This window comes from Branchiostoma floridae, chromosome 1 (genome assembly GCF_000003815.2).
Source record: "Branchiostoma floridae strain S238N-H82 chromosome 1, Bfl_VNyyK, whole genome shotgun sequence".
Taxonomy (NCBI): domain Eukaryota; kingdom Metazoa; phylum Chordata; class Leptocardii; order Amphioxiformes; family Branchiostomatidae; genus Branchiostoma; species Branchiostoma floridae.
This window is the reverse complement of record NC_049979.1, coordinates 6515971-6540798: the sequence shown is the minus strand read 5'-3', so window position 1 is coordinate 6540798 and position 24828 is coordinate 6515971. Positions and strand designations below refer to the sequence as shown.

Below are 24828 nucleotides of genomic sequence, written 5' to 3'. Positions count from 1 at the left end.
TAGTTTATGTACCCTTCCTGGTACTGTGGTAGCAACTTTCAGAGAACCATGATAATATCCAGGCTATTTACTAATAGAAATGTCCAACAGCTGCTGCAATAAGAATTTCACACATATTTAGCAGTAGAATATTGAAATAAATTAAGGGAATACTGGGATACATGTACTTGTATATCAAAAGTACCTAAGACTATGGTGTTGCATGCAACAATCATCTGGCTAAAGATAGTCTTATATCTCCACCAGTCCTACAATTTAAGAATAGAGGTGTCCCTAGGGCCTATCCAGGACGGTTTGGGATGGGTATTAGGGGACCACGTGTCTTTTAATAGCCTAGCAAATAAACATAACCATTTCTTTAAGAGAGCTATTATAAAGACTCTACTGTCCTCAACAGGAAAACAAAATCTGAGAGGAAGCCAGGGTCATCATTACCCATCTAACAATACCTGTCATCCTCATCTCATTATGAGGAAATCTGGACTAATAACATGGTATAATGACTTACCCCATACTGTAAGGTACATGCCTCTACATGTTTGTGGCTGAAGACTTAGGGCACAGTCACATAGGTCATGAGATCGTCGTACAGTTTTGATGCCATATGATTTTCAAGCAGGTTGTGACTGAACCAACCACTGACTTGGATTCAAAACAGCATTTTTTGTACCAAGACAGTTGAACTTTGCAGGAGTTGTACATTTTTGTCCTCCAAAATGCCCAAAGTTAGCAACAATGGCAAGACCTATGTGACTGCTCCCTTAACTACTTGTTTCTTATTCTTGTTTTTTTATAATATTGTTGATCTTCTTACAAATGATTCAGTTGAATATGTTGTGAACAAATATTGGCAAAACTTTAATAACTAAATTCCCAGGTCAAGAGGGTCTGCATGCTCTTTTACGTAAGGCGTAGGCAGCCAATTTTATTTCCCGTAATTCGTAGGGAAAACCATCTTATCTACGTAATTCGTAGCGAGGCGACCAAATTTAGCGTAATTGCCTTCCTTGATTTAGCGTAATACGTAGGGGGTTCTTTTAAATTCAGCGTAAATCGTTGTCGGAACTCCCCATGCAGACCCTCAGGTCAACAAACGTGCCCACAGTGTTTCTCCATCATGTCATCCCTATAAGTATAAAGTTGAGCCAGGTGTTGACTGACATCTGGTGTTTGCTGGCTGAGATTGGCAGATGCCCATCAACCTCAGCCTTTCCCAGAAACAGGGATCATGACTGTGTGATGATGAGGGTAAGGCTGACCACCTCATCCTCACATCCTGTTGTTTTGGCTAACGAGGGTCTGCATGTTTTTTTTTTTTTCAAAAGATGTAGTGAGCTACTTTAAATCATCGTTATCTGGCTCACTCTAATTCAATATTGAATGTTGTTGGTAAATCATTTGTGATGTGTAATTGAATCAATTCAGTTCTACATGGCATGTTATTTATTATCCTAAATGTACCATGAAGCACGACTGACAAATTATTCATATCGCAAAAGTCAAACACCAGATTGCTCGAGAAGTCACAATGAAGGATCCACTTGTGGTATTAATGTTATCAAGTTTTGCCAGACATCCTATGAATACAGTGGATAAATCAAAAGAAATAATTCCCAAAACCTTTTGCAACAACCACTGATCATTGCTTGCTCTCCTGAAGTTGAAGTTACCATTAAACATTGCCAGGACCCCCCATGCAGACTCTCTCTAATGGTGAGGATGAGCCTTATCCTCACATCCTGTTGTTCTGGTCCGACATACAGAAGAGGGTCAGCATGGGGGGTCCCGACAACGATTTACGCTGAATTCAGAAAAAAAACCTATGTATTATGCTAAATCAAGGAAGGCAATTAAGCTAAATTTGGTCGCCTCGCTACGATTTACGTAGATAAGATGGTTTTCCCTACGAATTACGGGAAATAAAATAGGCTGCCTACGCCTTACGTAAAAGAGCATGCAGACCCTCACAGAACTCCCTGGTTTCCAGAAAATGATCACGAGACAAAAATGTAACTGAACAAATGAGGCTCTAGTGAGGGGGTTTGCATGAAATCAATTTGCTTTATAACAATTTTTTACCAACCATCAATTTCAAAAGAATCAAAAGAAGTATAAAATCTTGGTAGGCATCTGTTCCAAAGAGAGTGAGTAGTTTATCTAGTTGCTGTATCACGCAGGGCCAATCTGAATATACATCTCTATTACGGGTCTAGTATACTATTATGTATCTTAGTCAATGTCTGTGTAAACTGTCGGAATATACCGTGTAGATTTATGCAGAGATTCAATAGCCTAGTTTTACTCACGATATTGTGTTAATTTATGTATGTGGAGATAACCCACAATTAGTGTAATGTAACTCGCAATTCAGCTACCAAGCTGCAATGTTTTACAAATAAAATCATTCATTCATTCATGTATGTTCAAGGTTTGCACATGTACATCCATGATTCATAATGAACTGTAAAAGCTGCCACATGCAGTCTGAGCAAACTGCACAATGTAGACCTACAAGGTCAGCAACAGCTGCTGACGTTCTTTCTCCCTTTTAAAGACTCTTTCTCTCTCTCTCTGTATGAGAAACTTTTGTCATTGCTTAATACTTCTTTTAAAAACAGTTGACTTTGCCCCTTTGAGGCTGATATCCAAAGCAAGTATCTTCATGAAACATGCAATGCCCAGTTTCTATGTTTCCCATTTTCACATGGGGTAGTTAGTAATTCCTCCAGTGGACTGCCATTGCAGCGAGGCCCCCTACCTGGCGTGGACAGGTTGACAGTGTGCATTGACGTAGGGTGAGCAGACCTGCTGGTACAGCGGCACCCTGTGAAACATCCCCACATTGCTGAAGAACACCTGCGAGCTGAAGTAGGAGAAGAACGGACCCTCGCAGCTGGAACACTGCTTCCTGCATTGCAGCAACACTGAGGACACAAGCAGACAAATATAAGCTCTCCATATATCTCTATAGTGTAGAGGGTCACAGACATGGTTGTGTTGGACAGTTCAGACATTGTTTCAACAAATCTTTAAGTGGCTATTGGCACAATCAAGTGAGTGTATGAGACAATCTCCTCAGTTCTCTACAGTGTACTTTACCCAAGATTGGGCACAAAGTAGTACAGTGAAAGCCAGTTAATTGCACATTGGATTAACGCACACTTCTGTTAACTGCACGGAATACCAAAATCCCAAACCGGTGCGGTCCAGCTAGATAACTTCGCATATTTGCACCAGCGGGATAACTGCACCAAATATACTGGCAAATAGGCCGTGCCATTAAGCGGCTACTGTAATAGCAACATGGACTCTGATTTTTTTTTCTGACAGTGTTAACTGAAACACTAACAAACCTGATTGTTGCTGAAATTGGTACATGCTCAAATCATACTAATCAAGAAATCACAATTACCTTCCAAGTCCAGTGGTAGGTCCCCCTTGCCCCAGGTGATATTTTGCCTGGCGACAGTGCGAGCAGCCAGTTCCAGCAAACTCGGTAAGGGGTCGGTGGGCACTCTGATCAGGGCAGAGGTCAACCGGTTATCCCATTCCTCTATTAGGGGGTTCTGGTTGGCTGGAGGAAAGTTGATAAATAAAACACAAAACAGATTTATATGCACTTTCAATACATTTCCGCACTCAATTGTTTTCATCTTCTGAACCTGCCTAAACTAGAGCCATGGAAACATTTTCACAACTCTTCAGAATACATGTTTCCTCTAGATCACATATCTGATGATAGCAGGGTTCACATGCGTATCCGAATCTGCCTAAACTAGACCCATGGAAACATTTACACAACCCGTAACCCAAACAACCGGTTTGCTAGGGCATCCTCACTCCCCTGGGCACAAAGTCCCGCGAGGGGCATTGCCCAGTATTACGTAGATGTAGATGTAGATGAACCCTTCCATGTTTCCTCTAGATCACACATCTGATGATGTTTCCTCACCAGAGAAGGTGTACAGCTGCAGGTAGGACAGGGATGCTGGGAAGTACATGATGTCATTGTTCCTGACATGGAGCTCCTTCAGGTGATGCAGCCGGCCCAGCTGGTCAGGCAGGTAACGTAGTCTGGGAGGGAAAATCACATCACATGCAGTAAAACTAGAAGGGGAAATGTTCGCAGTTGTATCACCTGCAAGGTGACCTCTTCACCGGGAATGTAAAACCACCGGGAAAATGTTATTTACTGTAAATGCAAAATTGTTCGCGGTTGCCACGAACTTAAAACCACTTGAACATTTATCCACTATATTATGTGACTACAGTTTATGGCGCTACGGTGAACTTAAAACCACTGCAAAAACTCAATTTTCCCGCTACCGCGAAATTGAATCCCCGCGAACTTAAATGCATTTACAGTATGTCTCCTGCCCCCTCCAATCGCAAATCACCATGACTGTTCAACATTCTTGCTACAGCAAAATCAAATTCCCCAGTACATTTCGCCACTCACATTACATTCTCTTAACAATTTTATGGCAAGAAAACATCTTTATATCTAGGTGTAGACCTAGATTGGATTATGATATCTATTGGGTTATGATATCAACACCATGAAACCTTTACCTGTTGTTGAACTTGTTTAACCGTAATATCCAACACAAAGACGTCATGACAGCAGTGGATTGTACATTCCTTGACAAAGACTGGTGCTGTTCAGTCGAAAATTTGGGTGAGTCCAATTTTTGTGTTGGATATTACAGTTAAACTAGTTCAATAAGGACTTCTACCAACACAGATGAACTTTCAAGTTAACCGTTACCTGTTGTTGGACAGCCAGAGTCTGACTAGAGAGGTACACCTGGACAGGGAGTCGGGCAGGTGAGTGAGTTCACACGAGGACACGTCCAGCTCCTCCAGGCGTACCAGGCGCCCCATGTCCTGAGGCAGCTGCTGCAGACGGTTCTCTCCCAGGTACAGCTCCTGTCAGCAATCAGATGCTCAACATCTTTAGTTTAAGAGCAAAAAGCAGCAAGAGATGAACACAGGAGAAGAAAGCACAGAGAGAGCGAATCGACAGCACATGTGACCATCATCCAACAAACCAAGCAGATATAGAGACAACAACAACAACAGCATACTAGAGAATATGTTGTCCATTTTTATCCTCATTAAGTAATAAAAAATCTGTTTACTGCTCAAAGAAGCTTTGTATACATTGGCTACTCTTCATTCCATGAAAATGACAAAAACAACAGAAGCACTGATACTACTGGCTGAGACTAGTATGGTACTAGCTGTTTGTAATGTTTCAAGACATCAGCATCTCAGAAACAAAAGGTAGCTATAACGTTAGATATACTCACAGTAAGGTTAGTCAGGTTGCACAGTTCATCGGGTAGCTCAACTAGCTGGTTGGAACTGCAGGAAAACATAAGCCATGTTAAGGGAGGTCCATTCAGATTCATTTTGTTCCCAAGTGTTAACTCTTTCATTGAAAGAGGTCGGGACAATTTCATCAGCAATGGTAACTGCAAATCTGTTTAATGTACTGTTGCTTATTCAAGTCTGCAACACTTTTAATACAATGATACAGTAGAAGGGGAAATGTTCCTCCCCCACACACTCACTATCTGGTTGATGATTTTATATTAGCATTTATCATGGACTCTTCAACACAGACCTAAAATCACCAGAAACATTTCCCTGTTTACAGTAAAACCATGCATGGAAGTTTTAAATGCAGGTTTAAAACCACTGCAAACACTCCATCTTCTCCCTACCGTAAAGTTACATCCCTCAAATATAAGAGGGGAAGTGTTCATGGTAAAGTACTGTGTGAGGGCGGAAATGTTTGCAGTGGTCTCATGTTCTCAGTTTCCTTGGTGATCTCTTCACTGTGAACTGAAAACCATGAAAATGTCTATTCTGTCTACTTTCCCATAGTTTCAACCATAAACTGAAAACCACCGCAAACACTCCATTTCCTCCCAACCGAGGAATCAAATCCCCGTAAACTCAAATCCATTTACAGTATCTGCTTCAAAGAAACTATAACAGAACCATCAGGTTGTTGCAGGTAACAGTACATACACCTCAGGCCCAGGGTTCTAGCCAGCATCTGTCCTTTCATCCTTTGATGGAATTTTGCTGCTGGGGACGGACAAGAAATTTTGCCCATTCCATCCTCTTGTGATAGACCAAATTGGCAATTAAAGACATTAATTGAACCAAGCTGAGTCTACCAGCAAAATTTGCCCCTCAAAATAAACGAAATAGCATTTCAGAGGGTCTAGATTTCAAAATTTTCCTGGGGAGCATGCCCCGGACCCCCCTAGGATCGTTGTACCTTCAACAGGATTCCCATTAAAAATCCAGGGGATAGAGAAAAAATTCAGGCTGGCTAGAACACTGCTCAGGCCACGAAACAGCAACTCACTGGGCACAGATCTCCTGTACTGTGAAGGCTGAATGTTTGCAGTGGTCTCACGTTGTCAGTTCCCATGGGGATCTCTTTACTGTGAACTGAAAACCATAGAGAAAATGCCTGTTCTGCCCTATGGTTTCAACCATAAGGCCATGTTGATTTGATTATATGGATGGCATCCGCGCGCGCAGCAATGTTCGTCGATTTCTAAAACAGGGGTTCCGGCCTAAAATGGAACGTACCCTGTTCCTACCTGGCCTGACAAACTCTAAGAGAATAAACCTCAGGCCACAAAACAGGGACTCACTGGGCACAGATCTCCTCCAGCTCTGTAAGTCTGCCCAGTTCTGCCGGGAGGCGCTGCAGCACGTTGTTGGTGACGTTGAGGCAGGTGAGCGCAGAGAGGTTCCCCACCGTGAGCGGGATGGTCCGCAGGGAGTTGTTCTTACAGTCCAGGTCTGTCAGCTTGGTCAGGTTACCAATGCTGACCTGCAGCAGGAAATAAGTAGTAACATGTTCAAAGGTTATTATAGTCTGCTTTGCAGTCAGCAATATGTTAAATACAAGTACAAGACTGTTACAAGTAGTGCAAATAAAGTAAAAACATTTAGAATAATACATTTATTACAAAATTAGATAAGAATAACAAGGTCTTAGAGATCCCCACAGATGATACATTTGTACAACATGACATTCTATTGGTAGTTCCTCCATACTGAACAACACATTTCTGCCAGACTAGTACAGTGTACCGATACAAAACCTGTTTTTTTTTCTTTTTGGACCAGTCCAGAAAAACAGATTCCTTTGTAGCAAAATGGACCATTGTTCCCAAACAATCAGGTTCAGGTCTGAACCTGGACCCGATCTTCTGGACCTGGACCACACCTGGACCTGAATTTCCGCCCCTACAGCCAACTATTAAACAACACCCTAATATTTATCTCACCGGCAGTTCCTCCAGACAGTTATACTGTATGTACAGCTCCCCTTACACAGCCAACTATGAAATAACACCCCATCTCACCGGCAGCTTTTTCAGACAGTTATACTGTATGTACAGCTCCCCCTTACACAGCCAATACTATCAAACAACACCCAATCTCACCGGCAGCTCCTCCAGACAGTTATACTGTATGTACAGCTCCTCCAGGCCGCGCAGACAGCCGATGTCGTCAGGCAGCTGGTGGAGCCGGTTGTTGGACAGGTTCAGACACGTCAGCTGCGCTCCCACAAACCCGATCCTGTCAGGGCAGCTGTGCAGGCCCAGGTAGCTGCAAACAACATAAACTCATGGGTGAGAATCAAAAGCACATGCAGCAGTGAAAGGCATAGATGAACTACAGTTCGGCCTTTCTTCAAACAGGTCTCTGTCTGTCCCTTAAAGGACATGTGTATTTCAAGGACAATTTTGCTATTGTCGAAAGGCAAAGTTTTGACAAGCTTACAAAGGTTAGATGTATCTGTCTCTATATACCCAGTATAACCAGGCTTTGGCTCAACACACCACTTTCGCAGGCACGTGGCGCGGTAGCAGCTGGTTATATTACACTGAAGGACCAGAACTTTTGCACATCTATCTGCAAGCGTTTTTAAAAATTATCCAGAGAAGATGCCCCTATGTCAGTACGTCCAACAGTTTATTGGTCATGATGCCATGCCACATGCCTACAAAGCTGGTGTGCTGTCTGCGATGACACCCACCTGTCATCTCACGTGAAATACTCCCCTATTCTCACCTACATGTCCATGTCCTGTTCTTACCTGAGGTCCAGATCAGTGGGTCTGTCCTCACACGCCCCTTCCACGATGTTCTGTACAGCCATCACCGCCGTGCCGTGTACATCGCAGATGGACTGTTTACTGGCACGGCAACACAACAAACATCTTCTGTACCTACAAAACACACAAGATAAAATATATACACATCAACACCATAGAGATGATGCAGTTTCATTACAAAAAACATGTCACGTCATATAACGCTAGCTCACCTTTATCCATTGGGTAACCTATATCCGTTGCTTTTAAAAACGGTATTTGGGGATATCACGCCAAAGAACGTTAGCTTCAAACTGCAATACTTTCAGGATATTGCGACTACAACCTGTCGACCTGATGTGCCTAAATACCCTGTTTTTAAAAAGCAACGGATATAGGTTACCCAACAGATAAAGGTGAACTAGCGTCTTCACAGCCATGACAATGGTAGTAGGTGCAACATACAGCCTTGGTACAACAGCCATACCAAGACAAGGGACTCTGCAGTTTGTCCACTCACTTCAGATGTGCAAAATGACAGGTGTTATCACGTCCCTTCAATGCTTCTGATTGATTAATTACTAGGTTGGTTGCACACAAGAAATCAAATCAGGATGGGCATCTTGCATCTTGATATACTGATTACTTATCGTGCACACTTGATGTAGTAATGCAGAAGACATACATGTATTCTCAAGTGCTGAGGGTCTCCACAAAGAAGGCATAGGAAGTACTATTAAAGGGACTAACCTGCAGCTCTGAGTGGCATCAGCTGAATCACACCTACAGAAAAAGGTGATGCAACAAAAATCAGCGTTCTCTTCATACAAAGGTGTGAGAAACCTTACACGTGGTGTGGTAAACCCACTCCACAAACTCTCCACACTTTACATTAATGAAATGAGTACTCTAACATAAGTAGTGCAGGTACATGCACATGCATCTGTTGGAACTGGTGCCTTGGAAGTAAATGTTAAAGAGTTACAAATATGGAAAAAAATGAAGCATTTGCCATAAATGATTATTATACAATCTAGCATGACATTGTCACCTAATACAATGTAAAAGTGTTGAACATCACACAGGAAGTGTGCCTCAAAACCAGTCACGTTTAGAAATTAACAACCATCGCTACTATAGAATATCTCAAAGACTTGTGATTACAAGTCTATTATTAGACTCCACTATTGAGGATTTCATGACACAACAGCAAAGCATCCTTTTTTCCTCCATAATCCACCTCTTCTTAGGGGGAAGTTCCACCCTGACAGCTTCTTTCCTTGAACTACATTGTTATGTAACAAGCTTCACAGAATTGCTTCCCTGTGGGGTACAATCTCAAACTTTTTAGACAAGGGTAAACAAACATCTTCAGAATCAGTACTGTAACCCAAAACGTATGAGTGGCTCCATGAGCCTTGTTTTGTGGTGAAGTTCAAGTAAGTAAAATTTAAAAAGCTACCTGGAACACTTCCTGTGCTCCCTCCTCTGCTCCCGACATGTGAGGAACACAGGCTGGTGCTGCAGGAGGTGCCTCCCTTCAGCAGAACTCGACTTCTTACACTGATGGGAGACAAGAAATATAATAAGGAAGGCTTTTTTATTACACGGAAGTTTCTCAAACAAAACAGAATTTCTCAATAAGCCAGGGAAGCATTCTATGCAAGAGGTAACATTGAATATGTAAAGATATGCCTTCAGCAATACACCATTGGTTGTGCTGTCTGAAGTGTTCATGAACCAAAGATGGACACATCACATCTCTATGGGGAACTGTTCTACTCGCCTCTAGTGTTTCACCCTACTCACCAGCACTATCCTCTTACTAACCACCGACGGTCCCTACTCACCAGCACTATTCTCTTACTAACCACCGACGGTCCCTACTCACCAGCACTATTCTCTTACTAACCACCGACGGTCCCTACTCACCAGCACTATCCTCTTACTAACCACCGACGGCACCCCAGACACCCCGCTGCTGAAGCTGCTGGTCCGTACCGGGCGCTGTCGTCGGGGGCTCTGTCGCCCGTAAACCAGCCCAATCAGCAGGCACGCCACGGAGAACCCCAGCGAGCAGGCGATGCTGAAGGCCAGCGTGGTGGTCTGGACGTCTCCGCTGGCGAACACCCCCTCCAGCAGGGCGGCCAGCACGTCACGCGCAGCCGCACCCATCACTGGTTACCTGTATACACACAGACATACAGCTTGGTTAGGGTCCATCACTGGTTACCTGTATACACACAAACATACAGCTTGGTTAGGGTTATTGAAAAATAAACACCATGTCCATATCTTACCAAAGCTACTCCTACTACATGTATCTGATATGAAAAATTAATCAGGAATTTTCTGTCAGAAATTCATCTATTAAACAAAGAATGTACACAACTATACCTTCTCACAAACAAAGAACTTTGTTAAGGATATTGGATGCTAAATTTTTATTCCTAGACCATGACCATACTATACGATACATCCTACTATCCGATCTAAAAAATTTATCCAGAATTTTCTGTCAGAAATTCATCTAATAAAGAATGTACACATCTATACCTGCTCCCAAACAAAGAACTTTGTTAAGGATATTAGACGCTAGATTTTGATTGCTAGACTGTGTCCATACTATCCGATATATTCTACTATTAGATATAAAAAAATTAATCAGGAATTTTCTGACAGAAAATTCATCTGTACGCATGTACACGTCTATACCACAGGTGCATATGATTTCCCACCTTAATAAGTATACTCAGAAACTCTTACTGGTAACTGCTGCCATTCTGCAAATACATGTAGTTAACAATAAGCCCCAATGTTGAGTACATCAGCTTCACAGTCATACGTGCAGAACGGTAACAGCAGTTAATCTAGTGCTTGCCATGATGAGAAAAACAGCAGACACCTAACTGTTGCTCAGTATTATGTTCATGGACTTTGCCATCAGGTATCTATCATCATGATCAAACCACTACACTCAAAGGATGTGGGACGTGCAATCATCCAATCAAGCTACACCTCAACAGTAGCAGATACCGGTATGTATAAATGATAAAACTCATTCCCAAAACCATATCCAGTTGCTTGAGAACTACTTTTTGGCGTATAATGATAAAAATGTGATAAAACTGTCCGTACAAGGCAAAAATGAGAGACTTGACATTTCATAGTTTACACAAATATTCAAGTAGATACTGTATTTATAATAACAAAAAATCTGGGACTGATCATATACCAGGTAGTAGTCATCGATGTCTGAAGTTTTTTTATATCAAGTGTGTAGCTTCTGGGTAATGCATTATTGTATTTCATTGCTTTCACATGGCAGTTTGCCACCTACATTCCAGCAATAATAAATTCTATCCCAACTTAGTATTATATCAAAGAGATGGCAATTTTAATGATTGTTATAAAAACATTATCAAACTCCTTTGATTCTATCTCTGCACAGACAAGCAATGCAAGTACAATCAGAACTCCAGCCGCCTGTGTCAACGTGTCCCACATGATGCTGACAAAAACGTGCGACACTATCTCAATTCTACATGGTTCCAGCCGTGCACGTGTACATGGCAACGAGCCGCGTGACTGCTGTAAATCTGCAGGGTTATTGGCAGAATAATGGCCATCTGCTGGATTGGAAATGCCACTTTTAATGGGGAGGCCAGCTCTAGGGGGGCATAAACATCATCTAACATTATAGCACTGACTGTGTACCCCTTAAGAGGGTCTGCATGCTCTTTTACATAAGGAGTAGGCAGCCTATTCTTATTTCCTGTAATTAGTAGGGAAAACCATCTTATCTACACAATTCGTAGCGAGGCGGCCAAATTTAGCGTAATTGTCTTCCATGATTTAGCGTAATACGTAGGGGGTTCTTCTAAATTCAGCGTAAATCGTTGTCGGGACCCCCAATGCAGACCCTCCCTTAAGCTGATGGAGAAACACTTCAAGTCTCAGACACTTCCTTTTTAGACAGAACTTTTAATCATCAAATTATACTTCAGGCCTCTTGTATAACAATGATACTGACAGCAGTGCTAATACGATGTACACTTTTGCTACAAATAATGTTACAGGTTGGATACTGAATTTTATCTTATCTTTCAATATCAATCTGAACCCTTTCATATGACATACCACTGGGTACAGATGAATGAACCTGTGCATTCACTTTGTATACATATATCAAGGCACAGTGGAACATATGTTTGTTTATGGGGGTCTCACAAGTCTAACCTAACAGATCATCCAATTTGTACCGCATCAGCGGTGCAGGATACCCAGGAAACAGTTTCCGGACAAGGACATAGTGGAGGAAATACCAGACTTAACAACATTACATGTACTTCAGCAGTCTCCGGTCATGGGAACACTCCCACCTGTGATCCTGTACCTGAACATTGTCTGTACCTACATCACACCTTATGTTACACCTGCACACCTCTCCTGACACCCACTCTCACTTTCAACAACAGGTGATGTTAGAGAAATGCTGTCAGTTGTTATTCTATACCTGGTGCCTACGTATACTCACCTTGCGTTGTCTCAGCTCTGCCTGCTTTAGATGACGTTACCTCTAACACAAATGTACCCAGCTGTGGCTATGAAATACTGTACTGACGATCATTTAGAAGGCAGCATTAGGCCCACACAGCTAATGTTGTTTACAGAGGAGGAAATTGCCATTAGGCTGAGCTAATCCAACACCATGGATGGCATCCTGTGTGCTCTCATGTAACTCTCATCATGTAATCATGTTTACAAGGAGGAAACCAAATATGTTTTTGAGTGGAAGCACTAATGCTCAGCTTGCCATCATCTTTCAATGCCAACTGCTGCCTAGAGTGTTGTTGTCACATCACTAGTAGTAATCTATTAAAGGGCTCAGAACTACAGATGGTAAATACATGCAGGTTCCAAATCACTTGAGGGAGGATTTAGACACACTTAAGACTCTTCAAGTACAACTTCCTGCTACATCTACAGAACACCTTATCAACTTACACAAAGAAAAGTACTTGGTTCTTAGATGAGGATATGTTGAATAAATATAATAGGTCTGAATTACTGATATTATGTTGTTGATTGGCACCAGCAACTGTTATGTTAGGTAGTAGTAGTACTGTATTCACATTGACTTTCCTCAGGGTTTCGTGATACATAACGTTACCAGTTATTTTTAGCTTTTCACAAGGAGGCTTTCTTTAACCTCCTTGCTTTTCAAAACAATATACCAATAATTTATTGGATAGTTAGAAAAACACTGTTTACTCAGTTGTTATGGGAGTGAGTGATGTATTGCAAATTACTAGAAGGGAATGTTTTATGCAGAAAGGACATAGGCGACATTCTTCCCTCCTGATAACGCTGTAAACATGTCAGCCCAAAAAACAAATAACCATTAATTCTGTAATACCAATAGCTCAAAACCATTGCTGCACTGCTGTAGAAGTTAACAAAAAATGTTGTAGAAACTTGTTAACTGGAAATGTTGTAAAAACTTGTGACTTCCATCTGAAACATCAGCAGGTATTTGTCTGTTGATGTGGTGGCAGTGCTTATGAATTAGAGATCACAATGTCACAGCTTTGAGCAACAGCTACTGTAACAGCTACTAGTACTGTGACTCCAGGTTTGAAATTTTTCTTTTTCAGGAATTGTGTTTGACATATTGCCCAATGACATTGTGTTTGTCACTGAATTTGCACTACATTTCTTGAAATCAGATATAACGTTACACTCTACATCAGACAGCGCCTGCAAGCAATTGAATGTCATTTCTCCGGTACGTTAAAGCTACAAAATATGTGCCTGACCCTGAGATCTCTGGCACTGTTGGTATGACAATTGATATCAACCAGACTGTTCCACGAAGATGACTACAGTCTACTTATTCTGCTGATTGAGGAAGAGAGGACTTTTATTATTTCTACTAAATTGAGGCAGAAGCTACTGATAGGCTATTCCTGTCAATAACATTTTCTTAATATTGCACTATCGACAGGGTTTCCCATCAATGGAAAAATGTTTGGCACTATTGAAAGTATGATAATTTTGATAATCTTGTTGTCAATTACACATCACAATCCTATCCACTCTCATCCTAACTTGGATGACTGTCCTGTAATTGGGAACAAAAATAAGCTTTATTCACATTCCTGAGTAAGTAACTAGAACGATGAAGAATGTAACATTACATTGAAAAAAAAAATGCACAGGATACGAGCGATCGCTGTTGTTGTTTACATCCGGGGTATTCGACGGCTGGTGCCTACCAGGACGCCAGTAGACTGGATTAAAACTGATATTTAAACTAGGAGATCAAATTGCTGGTTAATATGTAAATCAATCTTTTGCCTAACACCTGCTTTTTGCCTACCACTACGTCACCGTGACATCACTACGACCGCTCGTATAGGATCAAACCCACAATGTGTTACTTACAGGGCAATCACTCTACCAACCCAGTCACTGCACCAGTTTCTTTGATTGGATGTTTACTGATTCAAAGCTATCCCTGTGCTTCCTGTCAATAAGACCTTTCTCTGCACTATTGACAGGATGTTTCCGACAATAGCCATGCCATTTGATGACCAATCTTATCCTCCGTTCAATATCAGATATGAAGTGAGTGTTCACCTAGTTAGCTGAGGATATAATTAAAGTCAGCAACAACAACATTCTACAGTGGAAAATTGTGTCCTAAAAGATTAATGTTACCAATTAATATTTTATCATATTAAGGGGTAACGTTATATTCAGAGTCAATAAAAATTTCCACTACACTATCTGAACACATTGGTCTGTCAGTCCTAATTATAACAGTGACAAATAACCTGACTGATTAAAATGCTAACGTCGTAGCCTGGCTTTATTTCGATAATGCAAATAGTGTGCATTATCTAATAAATGGATAAGATAAAACAAATCTTTATATCGTATCAAATTCTAATAAAACAGATCAATATGTGACAAGTTACCTCCTGGGCCTGGAACGAGAAGCTTGTAAATGCGCAGATATTTGACCAATATTACCACCAGCTGTGCACAGAAAATTATACACTGGGATCGAGATAATAAAGCCCAGAGGACCTTTGTTATTGTTATTGCCCCCCCTCCCATACCTCCCCAGCTTGCTTTCCGCGACTGCATATATGACTGTTTGTTACCCTCACAAACGTATAAATGGGCTTAAACATGTCCAAATTAAGACGCATCGCAAAGGGTGCGTTGTGAGTACCTCACCTATGCAGTGGCGTTGAATCTTGTTGGAGAAAACCTTTTCAATTCACGATGCCGACACCACCGGCCACCGAGCTAGCTGCTGCATCCCTTTGCTTGATTGCTCGTTGTGAGCAGACCTAACCTGCTTCCTGGTTCCGTGCAACTACGCCATCGTGCGGTTTTCATTACAGTTACATACAGGGAGTACAGACTAATCTTCAAGCAGATGTTGGGATGGAACCCCTTTTGGACTGGTTTTTAATGGCGTGATATGCCATTGGACATTGAGCTAAGTAGCCTCGAAGAGAACTATTGAATTGTAAATCACAAGCGATATAAGAAGGAGATCAAGAATAACAGAATACCAGCCGGTTAGTTGCTAGCATCATTACCGTAACATATTATGATATCATGGAATGTAATCATAAAGCTCAAGCTTATCCGTCATGTGATAATGAAGACGTTTATTTGCAAGTTTATGCCCGGAGGCTAATTGCAAGTACATGGTATAAACATAGAAAATATACAAGTGACAATGAACAGCGATATTAACATTATTCATTATTGTGAAAAGAGGCTACTAGAATGTATTAATTACAATACAAGAGGCATCAATACAAAGTTAGTAGTTCTACTTTAAAGTTTTATTTTCAAACTGCCCATGTCATTGTCTGCTGACATAAAACTGACTTCAAACTTTAATAGATATTATTTTTATTTTATATGGAGAGATAAGGGTACAGAATATCGTTTGATATTGGTCAATGTCGACCTGATACCTTGATATGGTTTATGATGTCGGCACAGACAACAGACAACACAAATTGTAACAGCCGAAGAAATGAAGGCTGCCACTGTATGTTATTGTTTGTCGCTCGATGCGAAATAAACCATTCATATTCATATATATACTATGGTGCTGTGAAATAAACCAAAATACAACCCCACAAAACGCTCGATTCCGTCAGACTCTCTGTCCGAATATCGCCATTTTCAACTCGAGCACGTCCCACATGTCCTGAGTCACGTACTCCAACCTGCCGCTGATAATGAACACCTCATCCTCCCTGACGTCACGCGGCCAGCCCACCTCTCGCAGGACCCGGATGTAGTCCTGTCGGAGCTCCTCCATCAGGTGTACCGAGCACTTGTCGTCGAAGTACTCGGGGTCGTCGTTCTCCTTGTCCGCCACGTCTTTGTCGAACTGAGACCTGACGAACAGCACCTTCTTCCCCATCCTGTAGGCCGCCATGGCGATGCTGATAGGGTTGTGCTCGATGCGGCCCCGACAGAACACCAAGAACACGTCACAGCTTCGCATGTAGGACCCGAACTCCGTCAGATACTGCCCAATGTTGAAGTCTCCGTACCTAGTGGTGGTGGTGGTGGATCAGACAGGTTGTAAATGACTGACGAAGTGAACTTTTACTCACAAAAGCATCACCAAAATGATATCAATGTAACGTTACAGCGTTTACCTGGTTTGACAAATTGTACAATTTGATGAAAAAATACTGTTTTTCCTGGCAAGACGACGTTATATAAGGTTATAACGTCCTTGCTTAAAATTTTTTTAAGCAAGGACGTTATAACCTTATATAACGTCTTTGGTTGGAGTCTTTCGCCAATGGACTTTCAGACAGTCTTGCCATTATTTGGTTGTAAAGTTGAAAATACTTATATTGAGCTTTTACTGCACATTGGTCACCTGATAAAACTCATGAGTATTTTCGGGTATACACCCGAACTCCTCCTAATGATAGATTATGTATGTTTTGTGATACGAACTATAGGTAACGTTTAGGGCTGGGTATCGGTACAGCGTACCGGTACAAAACCGGTTTTTCTTATTGGACCGGTCCAGAAAAACCGGACCTGAAAAAATTACGTGGACCGGATGTTGGACCGATAAGAAAATTAACATATTATTTCATCAGGCATTCACACGTTTTGGCGCTTGCAGGTGGAAGAAAATAACAAGAGCGAAGTAGAGTAGAGTTTATAGAAATTTCTACCAAGTTATACAGCCAATCGCACAGGTGCAAATAGCGTTGTAGGATTTTAAAACGCCAGTTTAAGTCTAATACTCCACCAAACAAATGTATTTGTAGTGAAATGGACCATTGGTATGAGTCATACTGAATTAGGTCCAGGTTCAGGTCCGGACCTGGACCTGATCCTTTGGACCTGAACCGGACCTGGACCTGAATTTTCTGTACTGGTACCCAGCCCTAGTAACGTTATATAGAAAACGAAGTGCACTTTCTTCTAGAATGTTCAATGCACAGAGATATACGCAATAACTTTGTTAATGCTACACTTGTAAGACAGAAATATGCACACCTAACAAAGGAAGACTTTTTTTATGCAACTTACTGCATTTAGCCCCAAAGGGGCATGGATATGCAATAAACTTCATTGCCATTGTCATTATATAGAAAAGTCGTCAGGTGGAGCTTCTGTACCTGCCGGCGTGCCTCCTCAACAGAACCCCGGGAAAGTCGACCAGCACCAGGCTGTCGGGTAGATCGGGGTGTGGGTACTCGGTGGGCTCGGCGGTGGTGTGGGTCAGGCCGACCCGAGCGGCACCAGGGTCCCGGGGCCTCAGCCCGCGGACGGAGTTGATGAAGGTGCTCTTCCCCGCCCCGGGGTCGCCCACAACACCGATGCGGACTTCGTCAGGACGTTTTCGCTGTGGCACTGGTTTGGGACTGTAGTGTGATATGACGCGGGGTCAGTAAATTCATATTTACTGGACGGGAATGTACAGTTTCATACGGACGATGCTAACAATTCACTATTAGGAGCAGACGTGTTAAGAACGGATTGCAGTATGTTCAATGTACTAATTATATTTGATTCTGGGATTGATTACGTTGAGTTCTATTAAGGTATAAAAGAAGCGACACAGTGATCGTGGATCAACACCTGATAGCTATCTTTGGACGAAAGTCTCGTCCTTTTTTCGGGTACTTGAATTATTATCATTAGCATTTTGCAATCAGTCATCTTAGGTTAACGAGATCTAATCATTAGAGTATGGAACTCCTACCAGTAAGTTTCACAAAACTATACAATAAGCTTAGAAGAATATCTTAGAAGACAATTTAGTTTGCAACTTACTTTGAACACTTCATGGTATGCTGGTAGCGAACAGAATTAGCCACGGAGGAAATTTGATACTCACTCGTGTGCCTCCTCCCATGATTGGTCCTTGTATGATGATGATGACGACGTTGACGTTGATGACCACCAGCTACCCATCTGGCTAGGAGGAAACGAAATATTCTTATTATGACATCAGCACCTAACAGCCCCCTCCCCAGTGACCTCCAACCTTGCCTATATCACACCCCAGCGCTTAGCAACAGTCAACTGTACAGTCATGAACTGATTGTTGGGAAACCGCTTCGTATGATTATGATTAGAAGAGATCTAGAAATCCAGACAACATATTTTCTTCCCTTGGAAGAGAAAAATCTATCCTACCTTAGTGTTGAGTCTGTTGACGTAATGCGACCAGCAAGACAGGTGAACATGTAAACACTGTGCAGTTAACTGCGTTATACATGTAGGTGGGAAACCATGCAATAGGGGGAATTCCGCAAAATGATGTCATGTGATGTTTTTGTCCTATTTTTGGTGCGAAACTGAAAGCGTTCTCCTTATGACTCACGCTTTAGAAACTTAAAAGCAGAAGTCTTTCGACCAGTTTACAGTTGGCGAGCGCAGACAGTGACTGCAGTGACGACTCAGAGTCCGTCAGTCCGAGATCTACCAACAGGCAACAATCTTCCGTCTATCTAAGGTGCGTATCGTTTTGAGCAGGCCTCGCTTCCCGGGGACCTTATCTAACAAGTGGGGTTGTTTAGTACTCACGTACTGTAGGGCCCCGAGAGGTTAAAGCTAAGAGGTATAAGTCAGCCCAAACATACGAGTAAAACATTGACCCGGACCCCACGTCTCGTAGGAGATTATGTTTGTTGTCGTTCACTTGGATAGTGCAGTGGCGTATCAACACTGCAACAGGACAAAGCTAAAGCTAGGTTGCTGCTTTTGTTTCACACATTTTCTATCGTTCATATTCGCCACCACCCAGAACATTTCTTTAGCTTTTATGTTCTGCACCTGGTTCAGTTGTTCTCAACAGTGCGGAATATTGAAAATAAACTTTGGTAAGGGAGGTGGTGTGTGTGATGGTGGAGAATATCGCCATTTTAACACTCAGTCAGGGCCGTACCGTGTCCTTTCACTTTCACATTTCATTGTCTGGTGACGGCCGTGCCGGGTTTCGACAGTCAAATGTCAAGCTCACGAAAGTGAAAATAAGTCATACCTTTAGAACCGGTTTTTCTTTCTTGGGAGCTTCTTAGTAAGCATAAAACAAGATTTGGATCAGCGACGGTATGCCCCTAGTGGGGTTGTGGAGAGTGTCGCCTTTTTATTTAAAGCTATCTGGACCTTACCATGTCCTTTCACTTGCACATTTCATTGTCTGATGGTGACGGCCGTGTCGGCCCGCGGGGTTCGAAAATTAAATGTCAAGCTGACGAAAGTGAATTAATGAAAATGACTCATGCAAGACAGCCTTTCTTAAAATCTTGTATGTAAGCACAAAACAAAGGTATTTGGTTTAACTATCGCACGACGGCGTCATATTATCAATCAAATATTGATCCGTGATAACCTTTAACTAACCCCAATGTATGATTTCTGCCTCCCTAATTAAGCGTGGAATATTGTTACTTAGTTAAAAATCATATTTGACAGCGTACCTTTTCCAACCACCGAAATCTGCTACCAGGTTTGGGAGGAAAAGCAAAGATGTTGAAGTTATGTTTGCCTGGAGTCATACTATTAAGATAACCACACAGGCACAAAGCTGATAAGTACAGACCTTATGCACACATCTTTGGACCCGGCTGAAAGTTCCGGTAGTCCTGTTCGCCCAGCAGCTGACCCATGATCGAGAGAACAAGTACCAACTTGTCTTACGTCGCAGGTGAGAATGGGACCGGCCCTAAAATATCAATTTTGCCATTTTCTAGGGATTTGACATGTACAATCGTGTACTATGTCAGTTCTGATGGTTCTTCTGTGCGATCCCTCAATTGAAAGGTAATTCGCATACTTTGTCAAAACAAAAGGTAGGCAAAGGTAGTCCCATATCCCATAGGGGCAGCTATCCACTGTCTGGGGCACTGTATTGATCTGTATTGGAAGGCAGAGCCCAACTATCTCCTTCCACCGCCTTTTACCTCCCAGACCGAAGTCAGTGCCGATTTTTTACACTGACCAGGGTGGAGTGAGAAAAGCCTTTCTCAATGGCGCAAAATCAGTAGCATTACAGGATTCGAACCAAGGACCTCTGGATTCTGTGCCCAACAGCCCAAATCGTCCTTTACGACAAACACCTTTGTATCATGGGCCGCAGTCCTTAATCCTGTCAATGATATTCATGTTGTACATTTCCAGGCCCCGGTACGACACGTGTATTCACCGATGATGGCGGAACGTGGGGAGGCTCCAGCCCCGTAAGTAGTATCTTCACTCTCATGATGGCCTAAGAGGGATATTTGTAGGATGCATAACTAGGTTTCAAGTAGATGCTACAAAAAGAAAAGTAATTCTAAATCATTTCAGGCACTGGTGTATGACATTACAGAGATGAATATTGATATATAGAAATCTGTTTCTTGATATAATCATTATGTTACAAGAAGCACTGTAGGGCTTGAATGTCACTTGTTATTTGAAATGTTAATAACCTTGATCTAATCTTGTTAGCTTATGAACATTCTTGCCTTGTGTGTCAATCCACAGGGAGATCATCGGAGAAATGGACGAGGAGGAACAGGGGATGTTGAGGAACTTGGCCGCAGCCGGAGGCGCGAATAAAGCAGAGATACTGAAGAAGATTCAACAGTACGCCGCCGAAAACATGGAGGCCTGGAAGAATCAGAAGGTAAACATTGGCATCGTGGGGGACCCCGGAGCAGGGAAGAGCACCTTCATCAACTCCATCCGCGGGCTGAAGCCCACTGGGCTCCCGGTGCAGCGGAGGTGGGGGTTACACACACTACCGAAGTGACCACCGACTATCCCCACCCAACACGCCCGGACAGCCTTGTCTTCGTCGACTTTCCTGGCGTCCTCCTGGGGAGAGGAAGTGGTGACGAGCGCGACTTTGACATCCAGCAGTATCTCGCCAAGTTTGGGGAGAAGATGGACCAGTGCCACGTGTTCCTGGTCTTCAGCAGCGGCCGTATACAGCACAACGCCGTGCAGATCGGGATGAAGGCCCGGGAGAAGGGGAAGAAGGTGCTGTTCGTCAGGTCTCAGTTCGACAAAGATTTGGCCGACAAGAAGAACGACGACCCCGAGTACTTCGACGACAAGACCGAGGCCGACCTGATGGAGGAACTCCGCCAAGACTACATCAACGTTCTGAAGAGGGTGGGGTGGGAGGGCGAAGTGAACCCCAGGGAGGTCTTCATCATCAGCGGCCGCCTCAGGAACGTGCTGGAGGGATCCTGGGACATCCCCAAGTTCCGGAAGGCGATGATCGACGGTCTGGGTGCTCTCCAAAAGATGGTCGTCATCAACACCTGCCGGGACTTCTCCAAGGCCACCATCAAGGAGAGGGGAGACATCTACAGAGGCAAGGTGTGGACCGTCGCTATGGCAACTACTGCGGGCTCCTTTGTACCATATGCTGGTGCTGCTGCCATACCAGGTAGGTGAAACCAACTATAAAATGTTCTAAACGTATGTGATGTCGTTGGTCTATTTGGTCCACAGGGCGACTTGGCAAGTGCGGTTACTGCCAGCAGCCTGTTTAGATTCGTCAGGAGAGTCGTTGTTGTGCATGTCTGAGTATTTACCACAACCCACAAAAAAACCTTGTTATTACATTTCTGGTACACAATGGAAAAATGCGCGCCATTCAGTCGATTACAATGTAAGCAAATATGGAGAGAGGTACAGTTGGTGTCGAAATATTTTCTAATAAGATTGATTAAGACGTCCCCTAAGGATGAGCAGGTTAAGAACGGAGTAAACTGAGAAATATATGAAACATTGACTTTATCGTTAAAAAACAGAAACGATTCACACACGACAAATACCCATACCTTACATCACCTCTTTTTTTGCTCCTATGGCATCAGTTAAGTCACAAAATGCACTTGTCATCACATCGACTCTGACCGGTTCCTTGTTTGGCTACAGGTGCCCTCGCAGTGGCGTACAAGCAGTACAAAGAGGGGTTCGGCCTTACAGAGGACGCGGTGGAACAGCTCGCCAAGATGACCAAGAAGAGCCCAGAGGATCTCAAGCAGTTCTTGTCCGCCAACTTGCTGACAGGAGCAAGGGGTCCAATAGGGGAGAGTGAGACGCTGGCTGTTGTCCAGGCTATCTGTAATGGGTTGGGTCTGATAACTGCCGCTGCTATTGACCAAACAATAGATTTTATCTTTCCTGTGATCGGTGCTCTGGTCACCGCCCCGCTGGCCTATGGTATAACCACTAAAGTCCTGCATGCTCTGATTTCGCGCATGGAGAAGTGCGCCAGTGAGCTGTTTGATTATGCCTTCAAAGAGAGCGCTGTGTGAAGGTTTTTAGAAGTGTTTTGAAATGATATGAACTTTATTGCACGACATTTGCACATGGTACAAAGTATGGCAACGAATATTACACAAAGTACAAAGATAGGTATAAAGAATAAGTCTTAACATCCTAAATAACATAATGAGGGCTAACACAAGTCTTTGATATAAGATAACAATGGAGTTGGGCTAATCATTAATTTCATTATTTTTTCTAATAGCAAAGCAGTCTGTAAAACACACATGCGGTGGCGTTTGAAGAGCTATTAAAATTATATATACATGTATACACAATTTTGCGATCAAAGTAGCAGTTGTGATCAAAGTAGTAGTGATACTCCGGGGGAATATTTCAGCATTTACTTATTTTTCTTTATTTTTCTGTTCTGCAGTTGATGCGACCAATGATAGGACAATAGCTTATCATCTCGGCATAAAGGCAAATATCGTGCGCGGCTGGTTGTTTATTGTTTTAAAAAAGCTAGATAGCGTTACAACTTGTTTAGAATCAATCGTCGATCTAAGGCATACAATACATTTCTGATTGCATATGAACATTTGAAGGGTCTCTGTTTTTAAAAGTTGGTGACAACAATTTTAAGACATGAATAGTTTGACATAATATATTTGAGACAGGTGACAGTTGGGAAAAAAATATTATCCATATATCCAGGCGCCGTGAACCAATCATAAGGCCCCATTCCATGTTGGTTATGACGCCGTAATACATAGATTCCGGCCAGCCCAGTGTTGACTCAAATCGACACGGGTATTGATTCATTCTGACCAATAAGAAGGAGCTATATACAGGAAAGTAAGGGATATGCAGGCATTGGCCAATCAAAAGGAGCGAAATGTCACGAGGGTGTCACGAGGTGACAGCGTGTCAAGTCACTGTTAACCCCTGGTGTGGGGAATGTCACCGGACTAAGTGGGACCAGATGTAGAGAGGTCGGGAGAAGTGACACGTATGAGGGTACGGGGATTCCAGCGAGAGAAGCCGACAGAGAAAGACGTGTCTACCAGAGCTCCGAATAAAGTCTATCATATCCGCAACATCATGCCTCTGTCCTGATCCTTGACTTGACTCACTACCATGCCACCGTGACATCTGGTAGTACGGCTGGGGTGAGTCAAGTTCAACGGACGGGACAGGGGCAGACGAGAGCCGTTCAGAGACGTAGGAGAGAGTGCCGATCCGGAGTACCGAGCCCGCGGGGTTGACCAGCAAGTCCAGCAAGGGGCAGGCGACGGGCGAGCGTCGGTGGCCGAGGCGAGCGAGAGGGAGCAGCAGAGGAGGCGTTGTCCGAGAGATGCAGGCCGACTTCTACTCTGACAGAGAGCCGGCCCGGAGTGCCTGCGGCAGTAACGACCTGTGGTAGCGGCAAAGAGAGCGGCAGTGGCCGGGGCAAGGCTGGACAGCCACGCGGCGGGCGGGATGGTGACCGGAGAAAGAGCAGGCCCGGGCAGAGAGTCCATACAGAGAGAGACACAGGAGGAAGGTCGGTGGGCTCGCATAGTATCATTGGCGCACCGTGTACACCGGCCTAGTTCTGTTACTTACTTTGCTTTGCTTTGTACTTTGTTGTAGTAGTTTTAGATTTGTTATAATGTAGGCGACCAACGTTAGATAATTTATGTCAGTGCTATCAGGAATACAGTATAGATTAGCTGAGCAGCGAGTACCATGTGGACGTGGCGGAAGTCAGTGGGGGGGAGTCACCAGATGGGTCAGTTTAGATGTAAGATAGACATATAGAGATAGAATTATAGATATACATGTGGGGTTTACTCCACGGGATAGTAATGTGTAGTTCGTATGATGTTTCCATAGCAGGTCAGGGGTGTCCGGCGTTTCAT

At 43.0% G+C, this 24828-nt stretch overlaps 3 protein-coding genes across 8 annotated transcripts; 1 reads left to right on the top strand and 2 right to left on the bottom strand.

Moving 5' to 3' along the window:
* Positions 1–2568: 2568 nt before the first annotated feature.
* LOC118417389 (leucine-rich repeat-containing protein 58-like) lies at positions 2569–15511 on the bottom strand. Of its 2 annotated transcripts, none has more exons than XM_035822947.1 (12): positions 15383–15511; positions 10067–10319; positions 9597–9697; positions 8885–8917; positions 8138–8269; positions 7482–7647; positions 6681–6862; positions 5313–5367; positions 4769–4929; positions 3953–4074; positions 3413–3574; positions 2569–2924 (listed from the first exon to the last, which is right to left on the bottom strand). In XM_035822947.1, exons 2-12 carry the CDS (start codon positions 10307–10309, stop codon positions 2755–2757), a joined length of 1527 nt encoding a protein of 508 aa, XP_035678840.1. In that variant the 5' UTR covers positions 10310–10319; positions 15383–15511; the 3' UTR covers positions 2569–2754. The 2 variants fall into 2 exon arrangements, with proteins under 2 accessions (XP_035678840.1, XP_035678848.1); XM_035822955.1 differs by lacking the exon at positions 15383–15511 and adding an exon at positions 12672–12849.
* Positions 15512–15874: 363 nt separating this feature from the next.
* LOC118424024 (interferon-inducible GTPase 5-like) lies at positions 15875–20217 on the bottom strand. Of its 3 annotated transcripts, none has more exons than XM_035832448.1 (4): positions 20137–20217; positions 18549–18625; positions 17827–18072; positions 15875–16731 (listed from the first exon to the last, which is right to left on the bottom strand). In XM_035832448.1, exons 1-4 carry the CDS (start codon positions 20212–20214, stop codon positions 16326–16328), a joined length of 807 nt encoding a protein of 268 aa, XP_035688341.1. In that variant the 5' UTR covers positions 20215–20217; the 3' UTR covers positions 15875–16325. The 3 variants fall into 3 exon arrangements, with proteins under 3 accessions (XP_035688341.1, XP_035688359.1, XP_035688351.1); XM_035832466.1 differs by lacking the exon at positions 20137–20217 and adding an exon at positions 18851–18961; XM_035832458.1 differs by lacking the exon at positions 20137–20217 and adding an exon at positions 18851–18957 and having other exon boundaries at positions 18549–18629.
* On the top strand, positions 19097–23000 carry LOC118424013. Of its 3 annotated transcripts, none has more exons than XM_035832426.1 (4): positions 19097–19169; positions 20837–20895; positions 21185–22097; positions 22592–23000. In XM_035832426.1, the coding sequence occupies exons 3-4, from the start codon at positions 21587–21589 to the stop codon at positions 22972–22974; spliced, it is 894 nt and encodes a 297-aa protein (XP_035688319.1). In that variant the 5' UTR covers positions 19097–19169; positions 20837–20895; positions 21185–21586; the 3' UTR covers positions 22975–23000. The 3 variants fall into 3 exon arrangements, with proteins under 3 accessions (XP_035688319.1, XP_035688328.1, XP_035688309.1); XM_035832435.1 differs by lacking the exon at positions 19097–19169 and adding an exon at positions 20310–20363; XM_035832416.1 differs by lacking the exon at positions 19097–19169 and adding an exon at positions 20370–20479.
* The last annotated feature ends 1828 nt before the right edge of the window (positions 23001–24828 follow it).

Coding starts and splice junctions, on each gene's coding strand:
- LOC118417389 (XM_035822947.1), bottom strand. CDS start 10,309: ATGGGTGCGGCTGCGCGTGACGTGCTGGCCGCCCTGCTGGAGGGGGTG. Junction 7,648..8,137: donor CCCACTGATCTGGACCTCAG/GTAAGAACAGGA, acceptor TGTTGTTTGCAG/CTACCTGGGCCTGCACAGCT. Junction 2,925..3,412: donor CCTACCACTGGACTTGGAAG/GTAATTGTGATT, acceptor TTGTGTCCTCAG/TGTTGCTGCAATGCAGGAAG.
- LOC118424024 (XM_035832448.1), bottom strand. CDS start 20,214: ATGACTCCAGGCAAACATAACTTCAACATCTTTGCTTTTCCTCCCAAA. Junction 18,626..20,136: donor GATTTCGGTGGTTGGAAAAG/GTACGCTGTCAA, acceptor CCTCCTAGCCAG/ATGGGTAGCTGGTGGTCATC. Junction 18,073..18,548: donor TCATGGGAGGAGGCACACGA/GTGAGTATCAAA, acceptor ATCACACTACAG/TCCCAAACCAGTGCCACAGC.
- LOC118424013 (XM_035832426.1), top strand. CDS start 21,587: ATGGACCAGTGCCACGTGTTCCTGGTCTTCAGCAGCGGCCGTATACAG. Junction 22,098..22,591: donor TGGTGCTGCTGCCATACCAG/GTAGGTGAAACC, acceptor GTTTGGCTACAG/GTGCCCTCGCAGTGGCGTAC.